The sequence below is a fragment of the Spea bombifrons genome, chromosome 3, assembly GCF_027358695.1.
Source record: "Spea bombifrons isolate aSpeBom1 chromosome 3, aSpeBom1.2.pri, whole genome shotgun sequence".
Lineage (NCBI taxonomy): Eukaryota > Metazoa > Chordata > Amphibia > Anura > Pelobatidae > Spea > Spea bombifrons.
In genome coordinates this window covers 12,745,001-12,761,549 of record NC_071089.1, presented here as the reverse complement: position 1 = coordinate 12,761,549, position 16,549 = coordinate 12,745,001, and the positions used below count along the sequence as shown (strand labels likewise).

At 38.2% G+C, this 16,549-nt stretch overlaps 1 protein-coding gene across 1 annotated transcript in view; it reads left to right on the top strand.

Annotated features, from left to right (window-relative positions):
• SRBD1 (S1 RNA binding domain 1) overlaps window positions 1–16,549 on the top strand; it is a 75,687-nt gene that overhangs the window by 49,379 nt on the left and 9,759 nt on the right. Inside the window, exons 19-21 of the mRNA XM_053458905.1 lie at window positions 14,092–14,198; window positions 15,336–15,512; window positions 15,813–15,983. Of these exons, the coding sequence (XP_053314880.1) occupies window positions 14,092–14,198; window positions 15,336–15,512; window positions 15,813–15,983 (455 nt within the window). The remainder of the gene's footprint in view (window positions 1–14,091; window positions 14,199–15,335; window positions 15,513–15,812; window positions 15,984–16,549) is intronic.

Genomic DNA, 16,549 nt, shown 5'->3' with positions numbered 1-16,549 from the left:
CAGTCTAGGCTTTAACTCAATCCCCTGTTATGTCTGTTATTTTTGAAGTTTAGTGTATAAAGGTTCTATGTTTTTGTGGCTTAGTAGATGCTTTGTATGTTATGTCACTCGCCCCTTATTTCACAGGCTAAAGAGTGAAAACTACATTACCCTTTCTTAATTTGGTGAGGGTGGCATGATTATGTTAATCTTCAATGTTAATCACATATCCATAGCACAGACATTGGGGCCCGTCTTGTTTGTAAAGCATGGTGGTCCAGCTGGGATTAAGTAAACTTGTTGCAGCCTACAGAGTCTTTCATGAGCATACCTGGGAACTTCCCCCACCCACGTTGTATGGGTGGGTAGAGCTGGACTTAGAGAGGCTGGAGGCTGGAATGAAGCGCATCAGAGCTAATGGCGGGCAGTGGGCAACATGTTGAACCAGAGAGGGGAATAGGTGGAGCCAGATGCTATCACCACCACCGCCAAGAATTTAAAAGCCCCAATCACCCTGAGCATTCCCAAACTGCCTAGCAAACTTATAGGTTCTTAATGTAATTTCTTAAACGAACCCTAACAGTATATGGGTCTCTCACCGGCTTACTATGAAGCCATCAGCAGCTGTAGACATTGTCCAGCAGTGAAGGGTCTTCCTGAATTGTCACCAAGACCAAGGGTTTTCAATTACCTTATCCAGGTTGTAAGGTCATGAGGGTCCAGGTATCCCTTTCAGAAGGAAGCTCAACGCCTATATATATAAAAAAAACAAATCAAAACTCAGACTGATTAACATTATAATTACAGCTACATAGGTGTCGGATAAAATAATATAGTTCTGTTTATCTGGGTTTTCTCCCTAACTCACCATCTAATAGAAATCATGTTATCATCTCATCTCATTCATGTTTCCATCTGTTTTGTTTGCTGCAAATGTTCCATGTGCAGAATAAGTAGAACCCGCTCTGTCTCGTGTACTGATATATGATAAAAGCTGTCACAGCCACCAGTGCATTCTTTACATAACTAGTCTATGTGCTATAAACTGGGAAACGTCCTACCTAAAATGAATAGAATTGTTTGTGTTAAAGATAATTGATTTGGTCCAAGACGTATTTTGAGTGCACACTGACCTGCATTGTGCCTGAGTCTTAAAAAAACGTTGTCATGTGTCTGTGCCGTATATCATGCGTGCAACATTTGTCCCTAAGATGAATCTGGTGCTTGTCAGTCTCTGTACATGGAATGTGTAGCTGTTCAGTACACGCAGTTGGCACATTAACCCAGCACAAGACATATGGCCATGCAAATTTTCTCCTTCTATAAGTGCAAGAAGTAACTTAAGTTTCTTGATTTACATTTGCCAAGAGTCTAGATTTCCTTGGGCCGTGTTGGGTGTTGTATTTGATTAGGTAATTTCGTTTTGGTTAACACAGTAAAACACCCTTAGGAAAGTAACCATGTAATGGCACAAACATGACACATAAGAAAATAAGACCAGACAATGCTCACTAATGTATAAATAACATTTGGCCACCAAGAGTCCTATTATAACTGACAGTCATCCTATCGCGTTTGGCTTTCTTAGTCTTAAAGTCAGTGAAAACGAACTTAGACAAAGCCAAGTGAATACCAGTTTCCACAGCACGGGGGCTATTTTTTCAGAGAATCTAATTCGTACCAGATGTTGTGCGGAGACCTAGAAGTTATTTCTGCCAAGCATCTCATCAGAGGTCAGAGTTCTGGGCTACGGGCCCTGCTTGAATTCTTTCACAAATTGCTATTCAGTGAGGTTTTTAATCCTAATGGAAAGAATAATGTGCTTGTAAATTCTGCAGTTATAAAAAAAAACAAAACCCAAATGATACGTACATCAAATCACTACATACATCATTTCAGAAACGCGGGACACTGATCATCATGTTGAAGTTCTTCTACAATCTGTTTGCATTATCAGCCGGTAATTCCCACCGAGGTGCGCAGCAGTAAAGTGCGTATAACTGCATTTCTAAATGCTGTCTTATGTACTAGATGTGGGTTTTCCAATATAGTTTTGACATTCCAGAAATATCAATTGATGTCAATTGGCCGTCGTGTTTCACTGTAAAATGGGTTACTATCATGGGTGCCTTCCTGTAGCTCATCAAAAGACACTAGCAAGCTCGCATTTTAGAGGCACTGATGGATCATAACTGGGTTCAGTGCTGGTCATGCATACTTGGCTGCGTGCTGAAAGATGTCAAAAGGCACCCATCGGGTGACTAAATGAGCAGCATTTATGACTGGAGCCCTGTCATGTTTTGCTGAGATTAGTGAAGCAAAGGTTCATTCATGAAAAAAAAGGTGGATTGTTCCTTTAATGTATCCTCCTTTATTTTGTACCTTGGTATAGTGTAAATGTCTATAATGGGAAAGTTTTCTACATACCCCTGCATATGGCCAGTGAACAGAGAAGACATATCCTTTGTGAAGGACATTTGACTAAATTCTCCATATCCAACAATGACTTCCACTAGCCTCGTCACAGACACTGGTGTCCAGGAATGGACACTTTGTCTATTCTAGGTTAGGGTTACATGGATAAAGCTCAAAAATATATATTTTTTTTCATATGTGCCTTTTTGTTATATTACGTATTTTTTGAAGTGCCTCTTTTTTCCCCACATTACAAGCTTGAGCAGCATTTAAGACTATTGACTTCCCCGCCAAGGCTGTGTGTTGACATGTTTGGATACCCCTTATCTATCACGGAGTGTAATGGACATGTTATAGAATATCACTGTAGATTTCTTTATAGTTTTGCTTATTTTTCATCTCACTGGCTTTGGGCGTATGCCGAGTGTGACTTTGTGTCATTGCTCGTAGCTCTAGCCATCCATATTAAATTAATTAGTTAAAAAAAAAAGTACTAGCACATTTTATTCCCAACTCATCGACTGACATCCATTACCACGAGGATGAACTCTACTTCCAGGAAGATGCTGGTAATTATTTGAGATTATATTGCCCGAATTATGCTTTTCTCCTAATTTAAGAACATTTATGGAGATTACTCAGGTTTCCATAAAGACAAGATAATTCCACATCTTTAACAGGCTAATCACAGGTATCCACTTGGGTTAAGAGTCTGTTGGTTTAAGAATGTTTTTAGAATACCGTATTTGCTCGATTATAAGACGACCCTGATTATAAGACGACCCCCCAAAATCTGAATATTAACTTAGGAAAAAAAGAAAAAGCCTGAATATAAGACGACCCCAAAGGAAAAAAGTTTTACCAGTAAATGTTAATTCATGTAAACTCTTTTTTTTAATAAAAGCTATGATTGAGAAAAAGATTTCTTTTGTTTTTATTTCTTGTATTTTCAAAACTGTCCCCCAGTTACGCACATCTGCCCCCAGGCTTGCCACTCCAATATGGCACTGTGGCCCATGATATGCCTCTTAACCCTCTATATGCCACTGTGCCCCATGGTATGCCTTTTGACCCCCTATGTGCCACTCTGCCTCCAGAAATGCCTTATACCCCTATATCCCATTCTGGCATTTAGGGGGTTAAAATGCATATTATGGGGCAGAGTGGCACATAGGGAGGTATAAGGCATTTCAGGAGGCAGAGTGGCATTAAGGGAGTTAAAAGGCATTGTATAGAGCACTCTGCCTCCAGAAATGCCTTATACCCCTATATGCCACTCTGCCATTTAGGGGGTTAAAAGGCATATTATGGGGCAGAGTGGCATATAGGGAGGTATAAGGCATTTCAGGAGGCAGAGTGCTCTATTAAATGCCCCCTTAACGCCACTCCAGAAATGCCCTATGCCCCCATTTAACACACACACACCCTATAACCCCATTTAACTAACACACTCTCTCTCTCTCTCTCCTCTCTCTCTCTCACCCCCTCTCTCTCTCCCCCCCCCTCTCTCTCTCACCCCCCTTCCCCCGCTCTCCCCCCTCTCTTACCGGTGCTTCCAGCCGGGGCAGCGGGTTGACGTCGCCTTCTGCTGCAGCCGGAAGGAGGTGTGGCTAGCAGCGGGGGTTTGTATGCGTCCGTCGCGTATACTTTCCCCGACTCTGACAGTCGGGGAAGGTCTATGCGACGGACGCAGACAACCCCCGCTGCTAGCCACACCTCCTTCCGGCTGCAGCGGACGTTGTCTACGCGCATCGCGTAGACGTCAACCCGCTGCCCCGGCAACAAAGCAGGAAGCACCGGTAAGTGTGTGTATGGGGGGGGGGGTCGGGTGAGACAGGAGGATCCAGGTCCCCTGCAGCGGTGCGGGGGATCTGGATCTTAGTCTCCTAATCAGACCTCTATTTGAGGTCTGATTAGAAGACGACCCCGATTAGAAGACGAGGGGTATTTTTCAGAGCATTTGCTCTGAAAAAAACCTCGTCTTATAATCGAGCAAATACGGTATTTTCTTTAATTTTTATAATCTATGTTCGCATTTTTTAAACAGAACCACAAATCCTTTGCTTTGTTACCATTGCACAACGCTACGGAATATGATGGCTCTTTATAAATCAATAATCTTTTATTTATATAGCACCGATAGTTTATGCAGCGCTTTTTATTGTTCATACATATAAGGATATGATAAAATTAGGATTGACAGACTAAGGTGAACCAATACATAAAGGGCCATGGCTCACAAGCTTTCAGTCTATGGAGCGAAATATCTCCCAGAAAATAATAATAATTACTGTGTAGTTTTTTCTTAGATACTTAAGATTTTCAGAAGTGAATTGGCCAATGTTTCAGTCACTATAGTATGTTTCATAAGCAGGATATATGAAAATGAACATTACTAAAGTGAGCTGTAAGGATGAAACCTATGGTCTCAGTACAGTATTGAAGTTTAGAGAAGACCCAGACTGGGCGTCAGGCGCATGGGGCAAATGCCAAGTGACCCAGCGCTCAATACCCCCTCCTACCCAGCACCAGTACTTTTAATGGAACTCAGGTGGCCCATTTAATAATATAGCATGCAGATAAACACGGTGTGGGCTACGCTTTGTGCCCTCCGCACACCTATGATTTATGGGCTGTTAACGTGCCAGGGCTCATTTTAAGTCCCACTCAGGTCAATTGACTTTGAGATTCATCAGAAAGCACCCCTTGTGATTCCTTCAGGTGGGAATGGCAAACAGGGTGGCCTTTTCAACCCGAAATAAGTTGTATTTATTACAAATCCTGGAACAGGAAAATAAGACAACTGCTCCCATATTATGCATATAGAACTGGGTGGCATATGTACCCCCCCTCACAGTAAAGTAAAAATATCTAATTTTTATCTATAGATACATTTACACAGTTATATATTTTTATTTCATGTTAAATATCATTTATGAGATTTGGAGATTCTTTGTAATGCTGTATATAATGTTCTTTGTAGCAGCTCCACATTGCCTATGTTAAAATGCTTGGTTTATAAATGCTCCCTTAAGCATATACCCGTAAGAGTTTATTATTTTGGCGTTATATGCCTGTACTGAGAAGGTAATATAAAGCACGTAAAGTCTTATCAGAACCCAGAACTGAGAATCGTTGTAAAATACAATTTAAAAATAAAATTGCTCGAATTCCAAAATATTCCACAATACTTGCCTTACACGATGTATACACTTTTATCGTAACTGTTTTAGAGAAACAATTGTTTTTTCAGTTACCGACCTACACAAATATTATTTCACGTTGACATTTGCAAAGTAGCCTCCTTTTTATGTCATTGATGTTGAAAAATTGGCCCTCTAATGTTTCAGAAATTAAAAGGAATGAAGGTTCCATTCAAACATCTTTTGTGTTTTCATTTTGACTTTTTTTTTTTTTTAACAAAAAAAAAAAACCTCCTGTTTTTGAAACCTGCAGCTGGTTATATCTACGGGAGTTGCCACTTATGCGCGGCTTTGATTGACACATTGAAATGGCAGCTTTTCATGAATAGCTGTTAACTTGTAGAATTCACTTATGGCCCTAAGACAAGACTGACTTTGTTCTGCTGTTGGGGGCTGTCCAATGTAAACAGGATCTTGCATCTGAATTTAATAACGCCACAAAGTCCACGGAGAGATTTTTTTAACACTTAAACTTTTCATGCGTTTTTGAACCTGATCTAACGGAGATTTAACCTAACATGCTTTCTACGTAATAATTATTTTAATCGTTGCCCTTGACCTAGTTGGTGATATGTTCCTGTGGTTGTATTCCGTGCATGTAAATTACATTAAAGGGTTGTCCATTTGAAAACAGCTTTTCAATGATTGCCAGCAGAGACTAAAGGTATATAGAATTTGAAATAGCTTTTCTATAGGTGGCATCATTCATTCACACATTAAATGCATCCTTAATGACTTAAAGTTCATGAAGCTTTAGTTGTACCTGGTTGTGTATGTCATTGTTAAAGGTACTGTCTAGTTCTCCAATTTTTTTAATGCATGTTGGAGTATTTTGCATGCTTTTAGTAAGAATATGAGACTTAACTCCTTCCTTGGCTGCATTTATAGAAACCAGGAGGCATTAGCATGTCAACTACTTGCATATCCCATTGAAGTCCTTTAAAGCTTCAGCCAATTGGATGTATCCAACAAAACATCAGTGTTATGGTAGCCTACAAGTGACTGGCTGCTTTTACTCCTTTTGATTTTAATGGGCGCTCAACTACCTTTGACTAGAATGGGAGTTCTACTGAGCATGTGCAGGAAGTGTACTGATGAATGCTCCTGGCTTTCTGTCGAGGGAGCTAGGGGGAGGAGTTAAATGAGAAAAGTTTCACAACTCCAGCAACTAAAGAATGTATGAACCATAAACTACACTGGGGTCCACGCAAAATGCATTTAAGATGATATAAGACTGGAGTTCTCCTTTAAGCTGTTCCGCATCCAGTATGTTAAACCAACACATGCTATGTTACATTTTTATTATATTTTGTTAATTTTTCATATAGGTACGTGTAGGAATTGCATGTAGAAATAAGATTTGCCAGATTTCTAACTGAAAAGCTCATTGTGGAAAGTAACCAGTCCCATTCTATCTATATGTAAATATAACAACTCACTTACATAGAATGCATTTTTAAATGGAATCCAATCAAACTCAATTACTTGTTAATCATTTTATCATGTAAAAATCTTACAGTTTACAGTTTAGGTTTTTGTTTTTTCGTTTATGCTATTACATCTTTTTTTCTTGAAAGTTCCATATATGTGTAATTTGGAACAAGCAATTAACTGGGTTCACCTTAAAACCACCATCATTTTAATGCTTTATTCTGAAAATCCAAAATGATACCTTTTAGGACCAAATAACCTCCCTTTTATAAATATCTATATTGATAGAAGTGATAGAATTGTCAGGGTTTGTATGCACCCGTACACGTACTCCATACTCCACATACTCCATACTCGGTGATCAGTGCTGGCATGTCATAATTAATATATAAATCCAGCCATTTCGTGCAATTTGCAGAAAAGAGGCCAACCTGTATTTAGTTTTGTTTGATTTCATATAAAATTATTGTCACGCCTGACCCACAGAGGTGCCAATCCGTTATTTATTGCCCAAGATAAACTCTGTATTTCTCATGCCTGTGAAATTACCTTCAATTAGCTAATAACAGCCCTGCTGACAGTGCTACAAAAGTGGGCTTTTGAGCCACTGCGCCGCTTCTGGTTTTGCGCTTTAAGCTATTCAGTCATTTTTCAGGTTTATTGAGTTTAATAAATGACAGCTGTTACCACAGGCTTGTGAAATAACATCCGTCGAAAAAGTTATGCTCGCTGTTTTTCTGATTTATAAAATACAAGAGATCACTCTTTGGAGTGGAAGAGTAGCCTGTACCTGGTATTATCGGCCTTTGAAGTATTTTACTAGGTCTTAGTACAATAGCTTTCCTCACATTCACTTGTTGATTTTCCAGATGTGGTCGAGCTTACGAATGTGTCAAAAATGGGGGATGGGAGGAGGCAAAGATACCGCAACTTTATATATATATTATTTTATATAGCACCATCATATTCCCCAGCGCTGTACAAATTTTAATGTTAGTTATTAAATTTACATGATATTACTGATGCATTTTTCTTCTAAACTTTTCTGTCTGGCTCCTACATGCTACATGTTTCTTTTAGGGTAGTGTATGTATGTATGTGTGTATGTCTGTGTGTTTGTGTATATATATATATATATATATATATATATATGTATATATATATTTTTTTTTATATAGATATAGGGGGTATATATATATATATATTTTTTTTTTATTATTTTTTTTAAATAATAAGTATTAATAACACAGTGTATCGTCTCATGGATGTATGTGTACATTTTAGGGTAGTGTATGTATGTATGCGTGTATGTCTGTGTGTGTATATATATATATATATATATATATCTCAAAATATATTTTTATATATATATATTTTTTTTTAGATAATAAGTATTAATAACACAGTGTAACGTCTCATGGATGTATGTGTACATTAAAATTTCCTGCCGTGCTTGGCTTCTGTTTCTTAAATGCAGTAAGTATAAATATTAGATCTACTTTATTTTTATGCCGCTTGAACTCTGTGTCTTTTACAAATATACTCCAGCATAATGTAAGCATTCAGCTGCGCATGGATTTCTCATTACCCCTAGTAATAAGGACAAAGACCTAATGGATGACGTACGCACATGGTGACCAAGAACTCAAGTTTAAGTACACAGGGGCTTGAGGGCATATGCGTTGTTAAACTTATCTTGGGCGTTCTTTATGTATAGTATGAATGTTTAGGTGTTGTTCTTTTTAGGTTCTCACTTGTGTCAAGGTGTTTGGTGTAATCATTTTTTTAATTGTAAAGCTGTTATGTAGATGTCATTATCTGGAGTTCAATTGGAGCTACAGAAACGCCCAATCACATTGCCAGAATTGGCCCGAATCACTAATATATGAAAATAAAAAATGGCATATGGAAAACAGGTGACTTATTTTAAATAATAAAAAAATAATGTTGTCCGTCAGGACGTTTAGTCTGTTCACAACTAATTCTTTGGAGAGGTCCAGTACGCATTTGGAACAGGCAGGGTCGCTTCTTATTAAAAGAAATCTAAAACACTATTTAATGTGAAATGCCAAAACCCTTCCCAGAAATCATTTATTTAATCAAGAAAAAAATTGGCTTTGTTTTTTTTTTTTTTTAACCAGGAACATTTTAAGCTTTAAAAGCTTGTTTTTTTCATTTTTTGTGACTAAACCTTAATAGTAAATAATAAAATGACAGCTCTACATTCCAGAGAGTGCTTTATCAAAGTGGAACGGCACCTTTACGTTTATTTTCCTTTCCGACATTAAGTTTAGCTCTTGACGTTCTTAAGAACAGTAGTTGTGCTTTAGACCCACTCTTTACCTTCACAAAACACAACATAAAATGCAGATGTGGAGAACATTTTAAACTGCTGTAAGATATTTGAAGGCATCTCTGAAGCACAAGGTATGTTTTCTGCCACAAGATGAATTCCTTCTCGAGCTAATGACATTAACTTTCCGTGTGTAGTCTTCTGGTGCATGCCTGACATGGGTCACTCGCCATGTGCCATTCGTGATTGCTCCTTTGAACTGCCACATGTCAATCAAAACAAAGAGGATACCTTATATCTCGCAGGAGAAGAAACTTTCTTTATTTGACTTTGCATATGCTTTCCATCAAACTCTCTTGCGTTCTCGGTATTTCCTTTGCTTCCCCTGCACTATACCCTCTGGCTGTTGGTTTTGATAAAGAAATTAGGGAAGGGAGCATTCACTTCACCATTGCTGAAGAATCAGGGTGCTGTTTCTTTCGAACCTCGAAAGGTGGCCGACGGTATTTATTTATACGACGTTTATAACGTTATACGCCTCCAGTGTTTGCAGTGGCGTAAAGTTAATTCTTTTGATTCATTTCTATCAGTACGGACCCATTCAGCACCGTTCCTTGTTACACTGTTCCATTCAGCACATTTCCATTCTTATAACAGTTGGGTTTCAGAACAGATTTTTTTTTATGGTTTGTGAATGAATAGACCATTTATTTTGCCCGATTATTGGAAGCTGTGTGTATACAAGAAACACCTGTGCTCACCAATGATTTAAAGCTGCTAATGCAAGCTGGGAAACGGAGTTACTTTAGGCCTCTATAATGTGTAAAGTATCAAAAAGGTTAACTATTTTAAGAAAAGATCCCGAGTTATGCTTTTGACCTTGACATAAATCAGCTATTGATCTGCAGCCTGGCTTCAACACCTCATCAGTGGGCTGAAAATTGCCCAACATTTGAAGAAGAGATCCCAAGTCAGGTATTTGGCATTCAGTTGCGTCACAGTTAATCTCCACATATATGATATTCCTCTAACTTCAGCCTACCTTCAGCTCTTTATGGTTTATACTTCGACTTGTCTACATGATCGGTCAACCAGCTATAGCGTAGAATGTTAAGAATTGTGGTTCAGTAACAGCTGGGGTGGCACCTTTGGCCGAAAATGAATTAAGAAACGCTCCCGCGTTCAGTATAACATGCGGTTATATTTATATATCTTTAAGTTGAAGCACCTGGGAGCTCTCTAGATCTCCCGAGGTTCTGGGTGTAGCTGCTCGGTACAGTGAGTTACTTTCTCATGATGCCGAGAGTCTTTTGTGCCCCCAAAGGAGAAGTAAAGCCATGGGGGGTATTTTTGTGTAGATCCCCAGGTTAATAAACACATGTAAACATAACAATGTGATCTTTTCACCAGTAAAACATAAATGTTAATAGTCAGTGGATTATTATAACCCAAGAGAGATTGAAAATGCATAGTTTGGATTTATCAGTAAATGATGTCGTCATGCAAGACTCTTTGGGAGTATTCCTGTGTCATATAAACCATCTTTGACTTGCCCGTATTAAATGAAGGCTTGTTATTAACCAATTTACTGTATGTCTGAATTTTATCTCTACAGATATTTTTTTGTTACTCATTAAGTATATTATACTGATGTGGTACGTAGGCCAGTCTAGTTAGTCTACATTGGATATTCATCTCTGTGCCTATGCGTATTTTAAGAATCGCTTTTTTGGGGTATAAGCATTTTTCTTTTTTCAAGCATAAATACCTAAAGAATCAACCCCTTTATGTAAATAATCGTGGTCTCTTCTTGAAGATGTTACTGTAGCCTTATTAAGATATGGTGAATGCTTCGAGTTTGCGATGGTGATTATTTAAGAAGTACGTCTTAAAAGGTGTCTCTGTAGTGCAAGGATGTCCAACCTGTGGCCCTCCAGCTGCTACAGGACTACATCTCCCATAATGCTCTTTCAGCTAAGGTGCTGGCAGAGGAGTATGGGAGATGTAGTCCTGCAGCAGCCAGAGGGCCACAGGTTGGACAGCTTTGCTGTAGTGGGTAGTCTGCCCATCAGGAACTCACATGGTTAAAACTTTTGCCTACTTACTACCGATTTGTGCTTTGAGCACAATGCCTTTTGGAAAGACCCGATTCCTTTTACCGCAGTAAACAAGTTCCGACGTTGCCAAAGTACAGTCTGGGAAGAAGTCAGAAAAGTATGAATCTGTATTAAATCCAAATATTTGTAATAGGTATAGACTCCTTTTTGGAAGCGAACGGGCAGGTCGCCAATTATTTGCCTTTTTAATCACGCCAGGTTCTACCGCGTTTAAAGTCGCGTTGTCGCTGAAATCCTTTCTAGACTGTGGAACACGGGTAGACAGGAAAAGAGCTTTCTTCACGCTCCACCGGCTCGTAAACATTGACATTGCCATTATTAACATCTTTTGTTGAGTGACACGCGAATCCCTTTCGGGAAGACGCTGGGACACAGACAGTGAAATGCAGTTGTTTACAGGTGTTGCAAGGATATTCTGATGATGGAGACTCGACTTTGTGTGATATTTAGACATTGTCAAAATAAATTTTGTTTCTCGGATCGTATGTCATTGCCAGGAAATTCGGGACTGGGTACATCGAAACTATTTGTGGAGGTTAATAAACACATGTAAACGTAACAATGTGTTCTTTTGGCCTGTATAAAATAAATGTTATTAATAGTCAGTCTGTTATTTATTGTGATTATAACACACGTGACGCGTTTTATTTTATTCATTCTTCTTGCTTTTTGGGGAATTGCGGATAGGTTAATTGAAAATCTTTAACTTTGCTGACACAAAATTCTTGTGTTTTAAGGTAAGATTTCTTATGTGTACGGTTACCTTGGAATAAGAGTAATTTCTCTGATTATAGCTGTGATTATTCATTAAAATCAAACGGACAGTGACTGGTATTACACATAAGTCTGTCTGTTGTTGTTGTTGTTTTTTTTTTGTTTTTGTTTTTTTTTTTTAAGCAACTTATAAATATTATATTTAAGATCTTTTATTCTGAAAAGTGCTTGCAGCCCTACCAGTTGGTAATACCTTTAGACATCATTCAGAATTTTAATAGATGTGAAGGTAATTTGTTATACACTTTGTGCAGAATTTGAATGTAAGGTATGTTTTTTTTTTATATGCGTATATGAGTGTATATATATATATATATATATATATATATATATATATATATTCACACATGATTTCCCCCTAAAGATGAAAATCCTAACCATATTGATCCTCATATCCAATCATTTTTCTGAAATCGAAGCTGCTCTAGACCAGGAGCAAGCGCAGGCAAAGGTGTTGCAGGGGCAAGTGCCACCAGTTCACATGCTTTTACTGTTTCAGTCCATTTGGGAGGCATCCCATGCCATTCACACATAAATATCAAACCCTATACCAACCATGTGAAAAAGTACTTGGCCCCCTAAACCTAATAACGGGCTGTGCCACACTTGACGGCGATAACTGCAACCAGACTCAAAACTGGCAATGAGTTTTTTTTACATCACTGCGGATTAATTTTGGCTGCTCTTCTTCAGGACTTTGACTCGGGCACTGCTGCATAACCCAACTGCGTCTGAGCTTTAGGTCACAAACTGATGGCCAGACGTTCTCCTTCAGGATCTTCTGGTAGGGAGCAGAATTCATGGCTCCATCAATTATGGCAAATCGCCCAGTTCCTGAAGCAGCCCCAGACCATCACGGTACCACCAACGTGTTCGATTGTTGGTGTGAGGTTCTTATTGTAGAATGCTGTAGTGAGGCAAGTGAGGCCCACATTTCTTTACGTTATTATGGGTTATTTTGTGATGTTCTGGATGAGTCGTCGATGCGCTCTTGGAGGAAGTTTGGTCAGCTGAGCACTCCTGGGAAGGTTCACCAGTGTTCCACATTTCCTTCATTTATAGATAGTGCCTCTTACCATGGTGCGCTGGAACCCCCAAAGCCTTAGAAATGGCTCTAGTTTATTTAGATTTCAGCATCATATGCTGCTTTTTGAGACCTTTTACTCTACTTCTATTTAATTGATGTTCAGATTCAACAGGGTTGGCAGTAATCATGCCCATGTATTTCAAGTGAAATTAAAAACAATTATCAATTAAATTTAGTTAATTGGATGATTTAGTAACTAAGGGAGCTATTACTTTTTCACGTAAGCCCAGGTAGGGTTGGATAGCTTTTTTCCTCTTCTATACATGAAATCATTTAAAAACTCATATTAAAATTAGTTGGATAACGTGTTGCAAATATCCAAAAATAGAAGGAATCTGTAAGGGGCAAATACGTTTTCACAGCACTGTAGCTAGTTTGCAGCATAGATACAAAACCTTCTGTTTGCTCTAACTCTTCACATGCATTTCATAGGAGATTCTCCAGCACAATGTGTAGATGAGTTTTCTTGTCCTAAAATGTGATACCTTGTCATTTTTATATAATTAGAGGGCCACATAGTCCCAAATGAAACAGGCTGATCTTGATCAAATCACTTTAGCGGTGTAAAGCTCACAGAAATATCTTGACCTTCTACTGAGGACACGCAAAACATAGGGTGCAACACAGCATTAAATTAATTGCTTTTCTACGGGACACATATACATTTATAAGCCATTTATACAGTGACGGCATGTTCAGCCTAAATTTACTATATCTATCTATATATATATATATATTTAATAGGTCTGAGCATATCCAATGTTTAACTTAATCATCCCCCTGTTCTTCCAGCATGATGTCTCGCAGGTCCTGTTAAAAGCCACCCTGGACAGTGTGGTGGAGGAGTGTGTCAGCTTTGTGGGAGTCGATATAAACATCTGCTCGGAAACCTTGTTAAGGTAAACACTGTACAGTTGTGCGTTGCTTTATGTTTAAATCCGTGGCCTTAAAATAAATGCCTCCGCTTCTCCTAACATATTAACTGCTTCATATCTCGGATGGCTGGATATACTAGGTACATGTTCAGCCGCAAGAAGCATTAACTTAAAAGGTCCGAATTGAAAGAGTTACCGAACGCAGGCAATACCTGAGCGTTGTCACCTGCTGCTAGGACGGTTCTCTTTAAAGCAGAAGATAATGCTATTTGTGCAGTGCTTTTGTACATTGCTGGTTATTCATTTGGCGGTGACTGTATTTCTGTGCGGCAAGCAGTATTAGCCGTTGTTTTCAGTGCTTTACATGCATACTATTTAACAATCCGTTTCATTTAACTATGTTCTGTTGGCAGTAAAGGGTTAAAAAGAAATTAGAAAATTACATTAACAGGGAACAAATATTATCATGTCAGGGATTAAATACCATTAAATGCATAGTGTGTCATATAGACTGTTTTATAGTAAATGTATTTGTATGGTTCTGAATTAGAGTGTAAGCTCTGGTGGACATGTTGTTCTTTACCATCATCAGTGTGTTTTTAGGCTTGCGGTGCTGTTACTATACTCTCCTATAGCATTTCATCTCCTGTATAACTATACATTTTAACCTGATGCTCTATTACTAAATTCTGATAAATAAGAAATCGTACCTGGTACAGATGAAAAGTTTAGTCCTCGGTACACTAGAGCCTGAAAATGTTATTGAGGTGGTACCATCTCTACCTGGCACTCACTAGAAACCTACACATTATAGCACTATTACTTGGTGCTCATTAGAAATCTGCACTAACATTTAACGTGGTGCTTCCCATGAACCTGCGCCTCATCACACTACTCCCTGATATGATTTTGAGTAACTATATTGTGTTTGACAAAATACCATTTAGCTATTCACACATGAAATCACCGTACATGAAAGACATTGATTTACCTTCCCAATGTTTCTACTGCTGTTTAAAAGAACAGTTAATCACTTAAACCGGTGTATGTTAAAACTGATGCTGTTAACCGAGCAGTATGATAATCACAATCAGAACAACCTTCCTCCTTTATAATTGATGATAAAACAGGCTTTAACATAACTGTTATGTCTCTGTTTAGGCATATTGCTGGCTTGAATTCAGCGAGGGCTAAGAATGTAATTGAATGGAGAGAGAAGAACGGCCCTTTTATCAACAGAGAGCAACTCAAAAGTGTCAAAGGACTGGGTCCAAAGTCCTTCCAACAGTGTGCGGGATTCATTCGAATTAACCAAGAGTACATCAGAGGCTTCTGCAGGTAATCAGCTGATATAAAACCGCTAAAAAGATAATAATAAAAAAATAATAACTAAAGAAAAATAAAGATAAAAATAGTTGTCTAGAGTATGGTTGCAAAAGTTTTGTTTGGAGCTCATCTATAAAACCAAATGGCTTTTACATATGACCTTTTGTTTTTTCTGTTGTATAAGATTATTGTGGAAAGCAATCAATTAAAATTAAGTAAGCCCATATTTTTTTTCAATACCATAGTATCATGGGGAGGTTCAAGCGATATTCCATAAAAGAATGATTTAAGCATATTGTTTGTGTTTATTAGGGAAGCAGAAGGTGAAGCCTCAAGTTCTGGTGGAATGGGGCTACCGCTGGCCAAGGTTCCCAATGCAAAACCCAACAAGAAAGCCAGTAAATCAGCAGCAAACAATGCGTCAAAACCAAATCCTTTGGATCAAACTTGTGTTCATCCCGAGTCGTATGGTATTGCGGTGAGGTAAGTCACACCAAGGCCTGGAGCTGAACCATTAAAAAAGTCATTTCAGCTGCTACCATGTTACTTTCATTTTAGTAACACGCTTTTCTGTTAGAAAGGAACACGTTTCGGTCATATAAGTAATATCGAGGTCATCAAGCACTCTTTTTACAGCGATTCAACAAATTCACACTTTATATATATATTATATATATACATTTTAGCCCTGATTTCAAGATACATCCTGCAGACCGAGACTTGTATTGGACTGCCTTCTAATTGTTATCATTTTGTAACTAGTAAGATATACTGTTCCTTGTATTATAGATACATAATGCTTTAAATATAATTATTTAAACATTTTAAACACAGTCATATATGAAATCTGGATAACGGACAGATACCAGGAACATAACCTCACTAATATAATTTATTTCTATGAATAAATCGGAGATGTCTTCCATTCATTTTTTTATATTATAAGTATATATTTCTTTTGATTAAAATTAGCTAATAAACTGTTATAATGACGACCTGCTTCTCCCAATTTAAAGGCACCAAGTGGGGTACGTGCTTTCCTTGATGTT